General features: G+C 48.9%; 1 protein-coding gene across 6 annotated transcripts in view; it reads left to right on the forward strand.

Annotated features, from left to right (window-relative positions):
• Positions 1-17,393, forward strand: part of ADGRD2 (adhesion G protein-coupled receptor D2) — a 66,882-nt gene that overhangs the window by 24,278 nt on the left and 25,211 nt on the right. For all 6 annotated transcript variants that reach the window (XM_081847508.1, XM_081847509.1, XM_081847512.1 and 3 more), the window contains exons 12-18: positions 2,728-2,833; positions 5,652-5,707; positions 9,977-10,109; positions 11,357-11,460; positions 13,846-13,948; positions 14,111-14,264; positions 17,043-17,176. In XM_081847508.1, coding sequence (XP_081703634.1) covers positions 2,728-2,833; positions 5,652-5,707; positions 9,977-10,109; positions 11,357-11,460; positions 13,846-13,948; positions 14,111-14,264; positions 17,043-17,176 — 790 coding nt within the window. The remainder of the gene's footprint in view (positions 1-2,727; positions 2,834-5,651; positions 5,708-9,976; positions 10,110-11,356; positions 11,461-13,845; positions 13,949-14,110; positions 14,265-17,042; positions 17,177-17,393) is intronic.

The following is a 17,393-nucleotide window of genomic DNA, read 5'->3' on the forward strand; positions in this document are numbered from 1 at the left end:
GCTTTAGCCAGCCTGACTTTGCCCCTGCAACTGTTGGCTACTTGTGCATACTCCTCCTTAGTGATTTCTCCCTTTTGCCATTTCTTAACTCTCAGCTCATCTGTAAGCTCCTTATGCAGCCACAGTGGTTTCCTTAGATGCCCCCCACTTTTCTTTCTTGTTGGAATTGTCTGCAATTGGGGGTCTTCAATATTTCTCCTTTTGGAAACTCCCATCCATCTTAGACTCCCTTCTCTTTGAGTATTTCTGACCATGGGATCTCACCCAGGAGCTGCTTAAGCTTGTTAAAATTGGCCAGAGTGCATGTCTGACTACACTCAGCCTCCCCTTGCCTCTCTATCATGAAACCCAAGAGGACATGATCATTTCCTCCCAAGTTTCTGAGCACTTCCACTTCATCAATCATCTCCTCCCTGTTGGTGAGGACCAGGTCCAAGATAGACGATCCCCTTCTTGCTTCTTCCATCTTCTGGGAAATGAGACGGTCAGCGAGGCAGTGGAGGAATTTGTTGGACCTTACATTCTTGGCAGAGTTTGAATTCCAACAGATATTGGAGAAGTTGAAGTCTTCCATGACCACCATATCTCTCCTCTCCTCTGAACATGTGCAGAGGAGGGCGACCAAGATGGATAAGGGTCTGGAAACTAAGCCTTACAAGGAGTGCTTGAAGGAGCTGGGTATGTTTAGCCTGGAAAAGAGGAGACTGAGAGAAGATATTATAGCTATCTTCAAATATCTTAAGGGCTGTCACATGGAAGAGGTAACAAGCTTCTTTTCTCCTGCTCTGGAGGGCAAGAATCGAACTAATGGAGATTCTGACTAAACATCCATGACAGATGGCCATCCAACCTCTACTTTATAACCTCCAAGGAAGGAGAGTCCACCACCTCCTGAGTGAGACCATTCCACGGTTAAACAGCACTTTACCATCAGAAAGTTCTTCCTGATGTTTAGTCAGAATCTCTCCTTTCTTGTAACATGAAGGCACTTGAGTCCTCACCTCCAGAGTAGGAGAAAACAAGCTTGCTCCCTCCTCCATGCGGCAGCCCTTGAGATATTTGAAGTTGGCTCTAGCATCTCCTCTCAGCCTCCTCTTTTCCAGGCTAAACATACCCAGCTCCCTCAACTGTTCCTCATGAGACTTGGTTTGCAGACCCTGAATCATCTTGGTTGTCCTCCTCTGAACACCTTCCAGCTTGTCAACATCCTTCTTAATTTGTGGCGCCCAGAACTGGACACAGTATTCCAGGTGTGGTCTGACCAAGGCAATGTAGACTCACCAGAGTTAGGTGGACCAATGATTTTTCTTGATATAAAACAGCTTCCTAAAGCAAATAATGGCACCATTTAGCCAAAGCTAAGCAGGTCCAAAGGGATGCGGGTGATGCTATGGGTCAAACCACAGAGCCTAGGACTTGCTGATCAGAAGGTCGGTGGTTCGAATCCCCGCGACGGGATGAGCTCCCATTGCTCGGTCCCTGCTCCTGCCAACTTAGCAGTTCAAAAGCACATCAAAGTGCAAGTAGATAGATAGGTACCGCTCCGGCGGGAAGGTAAAAGGCGTTTCCGTGCGCTGCTCTGGTTCACCAGAAGCGGCTTAGTCATGCTGGCCACATGACCTGGAAGCTGCACGCCGGCTCCCTCGGCCAGTAAAGCGAGATGAGCGCTGCAACCCCAGAGTCGGCCGCAACTGGACCTTAAGCAGGTCCAGGTCTGGTCAGTTTATAGGTGGGTGACCACCTGGGAACCAGATGTGTGTTTCCATGATGGAAAGAAGGATGTATATTAGGGTTGCCATGTTTCCAAAAAGTGAAAACCCGGACACAAAAGTTGTTGCCTTGAGATGAAAATCGAATTGTCTGGGGGTTTTGGGGGAGTGGACACAAGGTGGCGCTGTCACCATTTGCATTTCAGATAGGGAGGCGGAGCTTCTGTGGGCATGGGAACGGCAGAAATGGTTTATGGGTTAGGCAGGTGTGTGTGAGTGATTGTGGCTCGTTCACTCTTTATATTAATTAAAACAAGCGCTAGGCTGGCTAAAGGAGAAGATATCTGTCTGCCCAGGCAAAGATATTTGCATACGTTAGCAATTCGTTTTGCAGCAATTCGTTTTGCACCTTCAAGGTTTATTCTTGTATCTGATGCAGAGGGAAGCTCATGCCTGTTTAGGTGCCACAAATCTCGTCCGTGTTTATCTTAAGAATCTGCAGCCTGGCTTTTTCCTTAAAAAAATAATATAAATATAAATATTCAGGGCACTTTACAAAATTCAGTATAAAATCAGGAAATAACAAAAGTTTGCTACAAGAATCCTCAGGACAGCAAAGAGCGTTCGTGAATTAAGCAGAACTGTGAATGCAGCACACCTACGAATATAAATGAATGACTATTGAAAGCTCAGGTGAGCAGAATGAATTTGGCCCTGGAGTCTAAAAGCGAGGGTCATCATGGCACCTCTGCTGCTTGTGGAACGCTCTCCCCGGGGAGGTGGTGGCATCGTTGCATATCTCCAGCGACAGGTGAAAACATTCCTTTTAAGCCAGGCCTTTGGCTTTTACCTATGCCTTTTAGAGTGGGTGGGATGTTTTATACCCTTCCCTGCCATATTTTAATGTATATATGTGGGCTTGTTTGTTGGTGAGTGGTTGAGTTGCTTTGGCAAAAAACAACAACACAAAAGTGTCTAGTAAATAAATAAGCAAACACTTTTTCCATTTCTGCCCCAGGTACTTGAGCACCCAGGCAGGCTCCTCCATCATCTCCTCCTCTCTGGTCAGCGACTACGAGGAAATCAGCACCGCTGTGCGTTACCGCCTCTGGCACCGGGTCCAGGTGAGGCTTTGCAGTCCAATCCTGTGAGTTAAACCACAGAGCCTAGGGCTTGCCGATCAGAAGGTCGGTGGTTCAAATCCCCGCAATGACGGGGTGAGCTCCCGTTGCTCGGTCCCTGCTCCTGCCAACCTAGCAGTTCAAAAGCATGTCAAAGTGCAAGTAGATAAACAGGTATCACTCTGGCGGGAAGGTAAATGGCATTTCCGTGCACTGCTCTGGTTCGCCAGAAGCGGCTTAGTCATACTGGCCACATGACCCAGAAGCTGTACGCCGGCTCCCTTGGCCAGTAAAGTGAGATGAGTGCCGCAACCCCAGAGTCGGCCACGACTGGACCTAATGGTCAGGGGTCCCTTTAACTTTTACCTTTACCTGCTGCAAATGGGCATCTTTGTGGGTAAACATGTGGAGCAGGGGAGAAGATGGCAATGGTTATGGAAGGGCATGAAGTATGTGGAAGAGGCATAGCTCATTTGCAGAACAGAAGGTCCTGGGTTCGATCTCCAGCCACAGATCAAGGTACGGCTGGAAGAGATTTCTGCTTGAAACTCTGTCAGTTGGTGTGGAGAAGTGGCTCCCCCACTTTTGGGGGGCCACTGCGCCCTTGGTTTCATCAACTCATCCCCAGTGATTTTACTCTACCCTATAAAATGCATTATTCGGATTAGCAGTTTGCACGACACACTAAAAAAATAACAACACCGACAAACAGTGTTGATTTCCCATTTGTTCAAAATGCAGTTGAAACTAGTAAGTTTAACTAACTCAGCAAAACGGATGAACTTGAATTGATCCAGTGATACCAGAGCCTAGTAGTCACTTACACTTCCAGTGCCCCCCTGCTGCCCCCTACCTCTCAGTGCCCCCCAGATAATTCCACTGCCGCCCCCCAGGGGTGCTACTGCCCACTTTGCGAACCTCTGAGCTAGACAGATGGAGCAAAGGTCTGGTACCTTCCTATGTTCCTGTGAAGGGACACTGGTGCAGACCAGGGCTGGCCCAAGATGTTTTGCTGCCTGAGGCAAAGGGTAAAATTGTGTCCTCCACACATTCCTCACCTAGAAGGTGAGTGGACTGGCAGGTGAAACAGAGTCCGACCTCATGCTTCAGAGAAGCAGGCTAGCTTAGGATGGCCAAGGCCAGGCCAGGCTGTGGAGCACAGCCGGTGGTTTCAGGAAGAATTGCTGGAGGCTAATGACAGGGCCGGCCCTGGTTGAGAATCACCATATGACTTTTTTAAAAAAGAGTAATGTGTTTTTGTGCACATACCCCAATCCTATGTTTGTGGATGACATGGAGGGTCAGAGACAGTCCATGAGGGAAAGAGCCCAGTTCCTGCTTCTCAGAATCTGATGCCTCTGGGTAGCCCCCAAGCAGGGCATGGGGAAATTTCCCCCGTCCGCCGCTGCACCCCAGCAATTGATGTTCAAATTGTGCCACTTCTGACCTAGGTCTGCATAGGCCATGGGTGTGGAACTGGATTCTAGAGCCAGGACTCTCCCTCCCTCTGTGGGTCCTTTTGGTACGAAGGAAGAACAGCCCACCAGTCAATTGCCTAGCATCATAGGGAGAGCCAGTGTGGTGTAATGGAGAGAGCGTTGGATTAGGACCTGGGAGACCAGGGTTTGAATTCCCGCTCTGCAATAAAGCTCACTGGGTATGTATGACGTTGGGGCAGTTGCTGCCTCTCAGCCTAACCAGCTGCCTAGACTGGTTGTGGGTATTAAATGGGGGAAGAGGAGACCCGTGCGCAGCACATTGAGCTCCCTGAAGGAAAAGGTGATATATACTGTAAACATAAAATAAATAAATGAATGGCTGAATGGTGTTTCAGGACTGAGCCTGGCAGCTTGTAAAAGAAAGTTCAGGGTTCTTCCTTTGGAAAGGAAATATTAGGAGCGCAGTCCCAATTCTCCATTTTGAGAGCGGCCCCTTCATTGTTTGCATCTCTTGCGTCCTGTGATGTTGGGGAGATGGCCAGGTGGGTGGGGCCAAGTGAGGATGCCTCACAAAGCCAAATTAGGCCCATAGGTAGAGGTTCCATAACAGGAGTATACAGCCATTGTGGTTGATAGCCGTGGGTAAAAACGTAAAGGTACAGTCCATTAGGTCCAGTCGCGGCCGACTCTGGGATTGCGGCGCTCATCTCGCTTTATTGGCTGAGGGAGCCGGCGTACAGCTTCCGGGTCATGTGGCCAGCATGACTAAGCCGCTTCTGGCGAACCAGAGCAGCGCATGGAAACGCCGTTTACCTTCCCACAGGAGTGGTACCTATTGATCTACTTGCACTTTGACGTACTTTCGCACTGCTAGGTGGGCAGGAGCAGGGACTGAGCAACGGGAGCTCACCCCGTCGTGGGGATTCGAACAGCCGACCTTCTGATTAGCAAGTCCTAGGCTCAGTGGTTTAACCCACAGCACCACCCACGTCGGTAGCCAGGGGTAGCCTTGTCTAATTTGTTTTTAAAGCTCTCCATGTTGGTGGTCATCCCAAGGTGGTGGTGAGCCCTATGTATTATTTGTTTGTTTGTTTGTTTGTTTCATTTATTTCATTTATGTCCCCACCTTTTCCTCCATGGCACTCTAACCACTACACGCCCCGGCTCCCCTTCCTCAAAGTGGCCCATGTAGCTGCAGGGTGGCTGCCTTTGTGTAACAGGACGCGTCCCAGCTGGTGCTGATCGTGGTGGTGTGTTTGAACTGGCAGTGATCGAGAGGGCGGGGTTGACCCTGTTGTTTTGAGTGGATCCCCTTTGGGGCTTGGTCCTGAGCTTTCTTCTCTGTAGGGCTCAAGATTCCCACTGTTTCTGTCCCACCGCAGGCTCTGCCGGACCAGTTTGTGGAGCCAGTGTGCGCCTTCTGGAACTTCAGCAGAAGGTAGGTAGCTCAGGAAAGGGAAACCTCCGTCTTGGCTGCATTACGAAGGGAGCGATGGAGAGAGGAGGAGCTTCACAGGCATGGGAGCTCAGATTGCGGGTGGGAGGGCAGCAGTCTGTAGGATGGAGGGCCATAGAAGCATAGAGCTGTAGAATTGGAAGGGACCCCACGGGTCATTAGTCCAACCCCCGGAAATCCAGGACTCACAAGTAAGGGATCCCTGACAGATGACCATCCAACCTCTGCTTTAAAATCTCCAGTGAAGTAGAATGAATGAACGGATCTTTATTTGCGTCAGCCATTGGCCATAGCAATAATACAACAATACGATTTACAAAAAATAAAAATAAGAAGTCAACTATATAAAATACATTTTAGGGTTTTGAATCAATAGTCAAATTTGTTGTTGTTGTTGAGTCATTTAGTCGTGTCCGACTCTTCATGACCCCCTGGACCAGAGCACGCCAGGCACTCCTGTCTTCCACTGCCTCCCGCAGCTTGGTCAAACTCATGCTGGTATCTTCGAGAACACTATCCCACCATCTCGTCCTCTGCCGTCCCCTTCTCCTTGCGCCCTCCATCATTCCCAACATCAGGGTCTTTTCCAGGGAGTCTTCTCTTCTCATGAGGTGGCCAAAGTCTTGGAGCCTCAGCTTCAGGATCTGTCCTTCCAGTGAGCACTCAGGGCTGATTTCCTTCAGAATGGAGAGGTTTGATCTTCTTGCAGTCCATGGGACTCTCAAGAGTCTCCTCCAGCACCAGAATTCAAAAGCATCGATTCTTCAGCGATCAGCCTTCTTTATGGTCCAGCTCTCACGTCCATACATCACTACTGGGAAAACCATAGCTTGAACTATACGGACCTTTGTCGGCAAGGTGACGTCTCTGCTTTTTCAGATGCTATCTAGGTTTGTCATTGCTTTTCTCCCAAGAAGCAGGCGTCTTTTAATTTCATGGCTGCTGTCACCTTCTGCAGTGATACAACAAAACGATATACAAAAAATAAAAATAAGAAGTCAACTATATAAAATACACTTTAGGGTTTTGAATCAATAGTCAAATAGTGGATGTTATTCTAATTGCCCCAGCTAAAAACCTTGCAACCTTTGCTGTCACCCCAGTGAAGCAGAGTTCCACCTCTTTCGGAGGGAGTCCATTCCACTGTCAAACAGCTCTTCCCGTCAGAAATTTCTTCCTAATATCTAGTCTGAATGCCTCTCTTGTCATCTGAATCCCTTGGTCTGGGTCCCACCCTCCAGAGCAGTGGAAAACAAGCTTGCCACATCTTCCGTGGGAGAGCACGTCAGAGGAAGATCCGTCTCTCATCTCCTTTCGGTCTCCTCTTTTGCAGGCTGAGCAGATCCAGCTCACATGCGGAAGTATGAAATCTGGGTCAGAGTTCCTTCCTGTAAAACAGAGCTTTCCAAACTGTGTTGTGACACATTAGTGTGTCGGCTGCAGTGCGTAGGTGTGTCAGGCGAATGCTCCATACTCTCCACTTAGGGCTGGAAAGGAGTTAGTTTAACCTCCGGTTTCCTAGTAAAACTGAATTACTGTGTCGCGAAATGATGACGCATGTCTAAAAGTATGTCACCAACATGAAAAGTTTGGGAAGCTCTGCTGTAAAATCTCTGGTTCTGGGGTCCACAGCATGGCACCTCTGGACACCCTCAGATGGGGAAGAAATTTGACACGGTTCATAGTTAGAGGCAGACATACCTGATTAGCAGTTTCTGAAACAAGATGCAAACAAAAACTCAGCTGCTGTTTGAAATCCACACCTTTCACAATTTTTTGCAAAGCAAGTAATAAAATAAATACATATACTTGGGTTAAAAGTGTGAATAAAAATGCCCATATTAGTGAAAATAATATACAAACATGCGTTGTATTAGAGAAAGTAGTTTTGCAAAAATGGATTTGCCAGCCAGAATTGCATACACAAATGCGTATGTCAAGAGAAATTTGCACTAAAATGGCTGATGATTTCTCATGAGGACTTTTTCTAAATAAAAAGAAATTGCAAAGTCATGTGGAAGTGTGGAGAAAGGAACTCACTGATGGAAAAATGAGAAACTGACATTGAATGGTTCACTCATCCCTGCCTTGGTGCCCGCCAACACCCCCTGCCCCTCTGAGTTTTTCTCCCTCCCCTTTCAAATTGGGTTTTTATTGACTTATTTATTTGAATTTGTGTTGATGGGAAGATGTTGCCATGCTTTACCTGCTGCTTTGAGGGTGTTCTGTGCAATGTCAGTTTCCCCCCCTGTGAAATGGGTATTTATTTGTTCCCATGGCAGTTGCTTACATTTCCAAGTGTGCCTGAAAAATGGGAGACCCTTATGCCTCCTGTGTTCAGTCAGTCAACCAATTCACTCCCTTGCCTGAGATTGATAAGACTGTTATGTGTTTATTCTTAACACCCCAACCTGCTACGAGGAGCCTTTTGTTGCGGAGGGAGGCTCCCTTCTGCAAAGTTATTTGCAAATGAGTGACCTTTCCCTGGAGGCCCCACTGAATTATGCCTCCAGCCTGCGACAGAAGAGAGTCGCTTGGAGAATTATGGCCTGCGAGGAATGCAGGATGCTCAGTGCACCGTAAATATGGTCTGACGTGGGATGTTGTTTCCTTGTCTGGGTCATCAAGGAGCAGATGGTGGGGCTTTGCCAAAAACTCCAGGGGGAGGGGGGCTGGCCTTCACCAAAGAGGATCCTTCTCAGGTCCAGAACCTTTGTGCTCATTTGGAAAGGTGGCAGCACTTGGGACTCAAGGCGAGGAGGGGGTGACATGTTTCGTTCAACTCAAGTGTAGTGGTGAGGACTGGCACCTTGCTTTGTTTTTAAGGGAGGCACCATGGCTCCCCGAAAAAGCAGCTGCTCTGCATTTAGAAGGTCCCTGGTCCAATTCCTGGCATTTCCAGGTGGGACTGGGTGAGACCCCCCCCTGCCTGAAATCCTGGAGGGCTGCTGCCTGCCAGAGTTGACAGTGCAGAGCTGGGTGGACCAGTACTCTGACTCAGCATAGGGCAGCTTCTTCTCATGTTCCTTGTGTTGAGGGGGCTGCTGAGTGCTTGTTGTCCCTTCTTCTGGTCATGGTGGCTGGGACTGGGCTTACTGGACACCCAGCTCTGCAGTTCATTGGCCCAGTTCTTCCCAAACCTTTCCAGGGTTCCACAAACTGACCGCTGGTTCCGGCTTCCCTGTCAAAACCATTATTTAGAATAGCGGTTTGCTCCGTCCACTAAGGAGGACGACAACACGATAAAATTCAAAGCAGCAGCAAGTAATTGCACGTTTATTCAAAATCCAATCAAAACTGTTTACTTTCATTCTTGTGTTGGAGGGGCGTTGGGCTAGATGATCATGATGATGATAATAATGTATTATTTACACCCCACCCATCTGGCTGTGTTTCCCCAGCCACTCTGGGCGGCTTCCAACAGAACACTAAAATACAATAACCTATTAAACATTAAAAGCTTCCCTAAACATGACCTTCAGGGTCCCTTCCAATACTACAATTCTAATTCAACAAAATTGATGAGCTAGATCCAGTGAGGTCTGATGAGTCCTTTGCACCTCCAATACCCACCTCTGCTGCCCCCTCTCCTCCTAATACCCCTCTAAGTAATCTCACTGCTTAAACCCTTGGGGGTGGTTGGTGGGGGTGGGGGGAGCACTCTGGTTTGGCTAAGAGCCCCCTGTTTATCAGCAAACCTTTCTGGGGCAACCAAAGCTCTGTGCTTCTCTCTGGTTTCAGCAGCTGTTTGCTGCTGACTCCCCTCATTGGGTGCTGCTGGACTTGGAGATGATAATAATAATAATAATAATAATAATAATAATAATAATAATAATTCATACCCCGCCCACCACTCTGGGTGGCTTCCAACAAAATATTAAAATACCGTAATGCATCAAACATGAAAAGCTTCCCTAAACAGGGCTGCCTTCAGGTGTCTTCTAAAAGTCATGTAGTTGTTTATTTCCTTGACATCTGATGGGAGGGTGATCCACAGGGCAGGTGCCACTACCGAGAAGGCCCTCTGCCTGGTTCTCTGTAACTTGGCTTCTTGCAGTGAGGGAACCACCAGAAGGCCCTCGGAGCTGGACCTCAGCGTCTGGGATGGATGATGGGGGTGGAGACGCTTCTTCAGGTATACTAGGCCAAGGCCGTTTAGGGCTTTCAAGGTCAGCACCAACACTTTGAATTGTTTGTCCTTCGGTCCCTGTTGGGCTTCTCCCCCCCCCCTCTCCTTTCACGCCCTGCTAGCCCCAAAGGAGGAAGAGGAGGAGGCTGGTCCACTGCAGGCTGCTCTGTTATCACCTCCCACCTGGAATTCACCACCTGCTCTTGCAACCACACCACCAACTTTGCAGTGTTGCTGCAGGTCTACGAAGTGCAGGTGAGAGAGACTGAACCCTTTGCTTAAGGGAGCCAGGGGGCGGGCAGGTTGGGGGGCAGAGGAACAGGCCTTAGTGCCATCCCAAAATGTTTTTTCTGCCTGCAATGAATAGCAATGTGGTGCCTCTTTCTCCACCCCACATACAAAAGCCACAGGTTTGCACTGGCAGCTGGATAACTCTTTCGCCACAGAGGTGTGTCTGGCACCTTCATTATACAGCTTTACTCAAATACTGAAAACAAAACAAATTCCTTCCAGTAGTACCTTAAAGACCAACTAAGTCAGTTCTTGGTATGAGCTTTCGTGTGCTCATACCAAGAAGTGTATCTGAAGAAGTGTGCATGCACACGAAAGCTCATACCAAGAACTGACTTAGTTGGTCTTTAAGGTACTACTGGAAGGAATTTGTTTTGTTTTGACTATGGCAGACCAACACGGCTACCTATCTGTAACTCAAATACTGAAGACACACCTCTTTACCTTGGCTTTTGAAACTTGAGGTGTATGTATTTGGATCCGTGTAATTTCTGTAATTTTTGTTAGGAGAGCTTGCAGCCCGGGTAAATTAGATTGAAATAACCACTTACTGTTTCTGGAGTTCAAAGGCTTTATTCATGCAGGAGCTATTAACAGAATGAGTAGGATAAAAGAGAGAAGTACCAAACATCTTGTCTCAACATGTTGGACGAGAGAACACAAAATGGTTCAGCTTTTAGTGGTGCAGTTAACTTATAGAGGCCCCAAGCAAGTGTTGGATAGATTGCTAGGCAAACAGCGTCCTCATGTGGTTTGAAGCAACACATGCATGAAATAGAAGCTCAAGAGAAGGAAATGTATTTGCTTTTTTCCAACACTTTCAAGTTGTTTTAAATTGATTTCAATGTTGTGCTTTAGTTGTAGTAACCTGCCCTGGGACTTTGGGGTAATGAATGGGTAATAAATGGTAGTAGTACTAGGAGGAATAATAATAATAATAATAATAATAATAATAATAATAATAATAATGGGGCAGTCCACCACACCTCAGCCAAGTGGGCTTTTTGAGGGCGGGTGGGGGTGGTTTGCAGGACATCCTGTGTGGCCTACCCAGCTCTATCCACCAGTAAAAGGGAATGGCTGGGGAGGGGCTTGGGTGGAATAGCCAGGGGTTGCCCCTACCCCAACACCCACCAACTGAGGCAGCTGCCTCACTTTGCCTAACAGTAAGCTGACTCTGCTTAGCTAGCTGTTCCTGTGTGTTTGAGCAGAGGAGTGCAGAGGAGGAGTCAACCCTGAAGACCTTGACCTTTGTCGGCTGTGGTGTCTCGTTCTGCGCCCTGATCGTCACCTTCGTCCTCTTCCTGGCAGTTGGGTAAGGCTGGATCAGGGCCACGTCTCCAGAAGCAACACGGGTGTAAGATGGGGGCGATTTCCTTACAGAAGAACATCATGACACTCTGTTGGATCAGGCCAATGGGGGGCCCCATCTAGTCCAGTTCTCACAGTGGCCCCCCCAGATGCCAGAGGGGGACCCCACAAGCAAAATCCGAGCACAAGAACCCTCTTGTGCTATCCTGGATACCCCCCCACACACCAATCTAAGATCTAGGCAGCTGCCCCAGGTCTGTGCTCTAGGAAGCACTTGCAGCAACCAGGAATCCCTCCCCCTCCCCCATATGCACCTTTCCCCAGTGGGCTGTGTGCATGTAGCCAGAGACTACACCTGCATGGAAGATGCCTCTGCTCTTCCCTCTTCAGCCCCTTCCTGGTTTGGGAGACAAAATGCAGGGGAGGCGACTGGCGGTTCACTTGCCCGGCCTGCCTCTGCCTCCAGCTTGGAAGCTGCCTCTGCCTCTGATTCCTGGATGCCACAGGCCTCCACAAACCACTGCCCCCCACTCCTGAGTCCGACTCCAAGCCTCCTCCCCCCAGTGCACACTCGTCAGGGCCCTGCCAGTCCCTGCCCCAGATTCCTGCCTCCAACTGTGGAAACAGAGCAGAGCCATAATAGTAGTAATAATAATAATAATAATAATAATAATAATAATAATAATAATAATTTATTTATACCCAGCCCATCTGGCTGAGTTTCCCCAGCCACTCTGGGCGGCTTCCAATCAAGTGTTAAAAACAATACAGCATTAAATATTAAAAACTTCCCTAAACAGGGCTGCCTTCAGATGTCTTTTAAAGAGGTGGGAGGTGGGAAGGCGTTCCACAGGGCGGGCGCCACCACTGAGAAGGCCCTCTGTCTGGTTCCCTGTAACCTCACTTCTCTCAGGGAGGGAACCGCCAGAAGGCCCTCGGTGTTGGACCTCAGTGTCCAGGCAGAACGATGGGGGACGCTCCTTCAGGTATACAGGACCGAGGCCGTTTAGGGCTTTCGAGGTCAGCACCAACCCTTTGAACTGTGCTTGGAAACATATTGGGAGCCAATGCAGGTGTTATGTGGTCCCATCCCTAGTCCGCCCCCTATTCCTCTATGAATTTATCTCATCCTCTTTCAAAGCCATCCCAGTTGGAGGGGATCCCTGCCTCCTGTGGTAATGAGTTCCAAAGGACCGGACAAATTCATGGAGATGGAGGAGGGGGAGGGGGGGAGGAGGAGGAGGAGGAGGAAGGCTATTGATGGCTCCTAGCCAGGACGGCTCTGCTCCGGCTCCACAGTTGGAGACAACGATCCTTCTGAATGCCAGTTGCTGGAAACACCAGGAGGAGAGAGGACTGTTTGGCCACTGTGAGAACAGGAATGCGGGCTGGGTGGACCACCATGGACCTGATCCTGCAGGCATGCTATGTTCCTTATGACGGGGTGCAAAGCGCTCCCTGTTCTTGCTTGAGTACTTTGCATGAGTGTGGCTCCACCGTAGGGATCAGGCATTGCAGGGACTCTCACCAGCCCCAGCCAGCAGAGTGCATGGTCATTGGGGGGGGGCTGCAGGTTCTGCATCCCGTCTCCTAAGCGTGTGAGGGGACTTGACCAGCAGGGGACCTGGGTATCCGGAATGGCTCTCCCAGAAGTGCTGGTTCTCCAAGGTGAGAGGCAGGGAGGACGAAGGAGAGGTCCCAGGTGGGAGGGGGCTGCTATCCTCTGTAGGTGGGGGTGGGGGGGTTAATAACTGCCTCTAGGAGAAGTCTCCATATTATACGTATTCTGTTTGTAGCTTTCGTAGCTGTTCTTGTAGTGTGGAAAAACTTTAGTAATTTTTAAAAATTTGAACAGTCAAAAAAGGGGGGGGCGTTGCACTCCCAACTTTGTTTCTTTTTTTTAAAGATTTTTATTGATACTGCAAGAAAAAAGAAAAAAACACAAATACCAAATTACACACAGGAATAGCCATAGACACATAATTTTCTTAGCAAACAATAAAACATATATTGGTCTTAACACTAAAGACCCAACCTCCCGTCTAGTCCATATTTCAATTTCATATTACTTATTGCCAATAAACACTTTTATCATAATTTTTCTTAATATATCTAATTTCTTATATCTACCTTGCAACTATTACTGAAGTTCCTCGAATGCTGCAACAGAATTTAAACTACTATATTTATTTTTCAGATATTCTTTGAAAACCTCCCGTTTTGAAACAAATTCCTGTTTTGATTTATTCTTTATTTTTTCTGATAGACCATCTAATTCGGCATATTCTGTCAGCTTTTGGATCCAATCTTTTATAGAGGGGATTTCATTACTTTGTTTCTTGACTCCCATCTCCCCATCCTCCCTCCCTCCCTCCCTCCCTCCCTGCAGTGTCCCCAAGAGCGAGAGGACCACAGTGCACAAGAACCTGATATTCGCGCTGGCAGCTGCGGAGGCCTTGCTCATGTTCAGCGAATTGGCCAAAACCAACCAGGTAGGAAGGGCAGGCAGCTGGGAGAGACCTCGTGGGGGACCTACCCACCTTTGCCAGCCGGACAGAGACCTGTTCTGGTCCTGCTTTTCCTGCCAATGGATCCCTAGCCCCTCGCCCTCACCTCCCACGGCCTCCTGCCCTTCCTTCCCTTCCTCTCCCCAGGGGGTGTGCTTTGCCGTCACGGCCTTCCTGCACCTCTTCTTCATGGCTGCCTTCGCCTGGATGCTGGTGGAAGGTCTTCTCCTGTGGAGCAAAGTGGTGGCTGTGAACATGAGCGAGGACCGGCGGATGCGGTTCTACTACGTGACTGGATGGGGTCTGTGTCCCAGTGGTGATGAGGGAGGGAGGGAGGGGAAGAGGGGGCAGGCAGCCAAGCTGACTTCTGATTCTTTTGAAAGCCATACTCCTACAGATGGCTCAATCCAGTTTAGACAAACCCTGTTCCCATCTTAACCACTGTATGGGGAGGTGGATCTGTGCCCGTGGCCGTTGGGTGATTAGTTGCCAGGGGCTACCCAAATGGCTCAGGCGACTGCCTCAGGCAGCAGAGACAGTTCCTCAGGCTTTCGCCCGGAGCTCCTCAGGTGTCCCCTCTGCCTCTCCTGCTCCGCCTAAGCCAGTCTGCTTCTCTTTTCTCACAGAATCTGAGTTGTAAGGGACCCTGCAATGCAGGTATCTCAGCTCAAGCATCCCTGACAGGTGGCCACCCAACCTCTGTGTGGAAACCTCTAACCAAGGAGAGTCCATCACTTCCCAAGGGAGTCTGTTCCACTGCCTAACAGCTCTTACTGCCAGAAGGCTCTTCCTTTGAACATAAGGAATCTTCTTTTTGCCATTGGAATTGATTGTTTCAGGTCTTATCCTCCAAAGCAGAGAAAAACAAGGTTCCCTGCATCTTCCTTGTGACAGCCCTTCAAATAAGATGGCTTTCACATAATTTCCATAGGTGAAATAAGATCCAACCGCTTCTTTATTTGGATCAGGTGATGGGGTGATGGGGGAGCAACTCGTCCATTTTTGCCCCTATGTGTTTTAGGCCAGCCCTAGGTGACTGTTCATAGCTCAAAGAGGAAAGGACACAGGTGGAACACAAAAGGCCTTTAAGCTGTGGCTGTCCATTGGGTGCTCAGGTGGACCTGAAAGAAGTTTTATTTGAACCAGAAGCAGCTGGGCAGGCCCTCCAGACTTTGGGGGTTTTGTGGGGGTATTCTGAAACATGCTGCTGATGCCATAACAGTGCATTAGCAATTGTTTGACACACATCGCCACACTTTATTAGTAGTTTTGCAATGCTTCCCAGGGTGACCACATTACAGTGGTACCTCGGTTTAAGAGCAGTCCGGTTTAAGAACGATTCGGTTTATGAACTCCGCAAAAGCGGAAGTAGTGTCCCGGTTTGGGAACTTTACCTCAGTCTAAGAATGGAATCTGAACGGTGGAAGGGCACCAGCAGCGGGAGGCCTCATTAGGGAAAGCACCAGGGCCGTCTTACCCATAGGCACTAGGGGTGCGGGGCACCCAGGCACCGGGCTCTCAGGGGCATCAGGCCAAGAGTCCAGGGCCTGAGAGTTGAGTCCGGGGAAGAGCCCGCTCGTTGGTCAGAGCACCGTGGTGGGCTCTTCTGCTGCGGGTGGTTCTGCACTGCGAGTTTGAGGGCAACCAAGCCAGAGAGACCTGAGGCAGCCGGCCGGCTCCCCCCTCCTGTGCACCTGGGACTGGGCAATCGGGGGGGGGGGGCGCCGGGCGGATCTTTGCACCCCGGTGCCACATATGCTTAAGACTGCCCTGGAAAGCACGCCTCAGTTTAAGAACAGTTTCGGTTTAAGAACGGGCTTCCGGAATGGATTAAGTTCGTAAACTGAGGTACTACTGTACGGCCGTCCTGAGGGGCATTCTTGCCCTATCGCATTGCAGAAGGGGGCTCAACCAGTTGCCCTCCAACTCTAATCATAGTATGCATGATTTAAGCAGGGGGATAATGGAGCCTGTGCTGATTCAGAAATGAGGCAGTATAACCATAGAGCATAGCTAGAGCTCAAAAGCTTTTGCAACCCCTCCAGAATTTTCTCTGATGAAAACAGGGACATCGTCTTCTACATCAGGAAGTTTCTCCCACTGCTGGCATAGACATTACCTGCACATCAACATGGGTCACCTTGAGCCAGTTACAACCTCTCCACTGAACCTACCTTGCAGAATTGTTGTAAGGAAAAATGTGCGAGGGCAGGGATCATTTACAACACTTTCCACAGATAAACAGAATGAAATAAATTTTAGCCTATAAGCTCCCTTGAGGGGAAAAGATGATGATGATGATAACGATAATGGAAACTGGGAGAATTATCCAGAACATACCAGCAAATAAATCCTGTTGAACTCAGTGGGACTTAGTTCTGAGTAAAAATGCTTAGGATTGCAGTCTAAGTCTTTACCCAGTTACCTGGGAGTAAGTTCCATTGAATACAGTGGGACTTCTTTCTGAGTAGGTCATCTACAATAAAGGAATCAACACTCCACACATTTCCTAATAAATGGCTGGCTGCTGAAGCTTTGCAGTTAAAGAATTCAAAGTGGATTTATTACATTTTCCGTCAAGATTATAGGAAGTGCTTCGTATGCCAGCCTCACCATTTCCTTCATTTGGGGCAGGTATTTTATTTCCAGTATCATCAGCACCCACCTGCCCTCCCACACCACTTTGAATTGTTCTCTGAGACGTGAAGGGGAGGAAAAAGGAAATGCGGGACATTCCAGAATCAATTCAGAAACTAGGACAGCTTCTATAATTCCAGGAAAAGTCCCTGTGAAACTGGGACACAGATTCACGTATAACTGCCCTCCCTAGATACCACCATGAGCACAAATTGTCATGAATGCACAATAGAAAGGATGCGTGGAGGGGGCCCCTGTGTTCTGCTGGGAAGCAAAGGAAAATGGGCTCTTAGGAGGTCTCCTGAGACTGGCCAACTGGATAAGGCCCCCAAGTCCCACCCCAGGCCTTGGGCCCAACAGCTTAAGAACCCCTCAGTTGCCCCAGGGCAGGTTGTATGCAAAAGGAAAGTTGGCAGTTCACCTTCCCTGCTTGCCTCTTCAGGGCTTCCTGTGGTTATTGTTGGTGTGACCCTGGCCACGTCATTCAACAAGTACGTGGCAGAGAACCATTGCTGGCTGAATGTGCAGACGGACATCATCTGGGCTTTTGTGGGGCCGGTCCTCTTCGTCCTGACGGTGAGTGTGTCAGGAAAGGGGGGGGCCTCCTCCTTTCACTGGCAGGGTTTGCAGTGCAAAAGGTTCTTGCTACCATGTGTGGCAGTGTTAACAGAGAAATCTGAGGGCTCCCTTGGACAAAAAACAAGGACACCAGCCAGAAAAACCAGAGCAAAACAGCACCCAGTAGGCTTGGAACAAGATGGAAGGGGAGGTCTGGTGCCAGGAATCTAAGCAT

Source organism: Podarcis erhardii, assembly GCF_964252035.2.
Source record: "Podarcis erhardii genome assembly, chromosome: Z".
Classification (NCBI taxonomy): domain Eukaryota; kingdom Metazoa; phylum Chordata; class Lepidosauria; order Squamata; family Lacertidae; genus Podarcis; species Podarcis erhardii.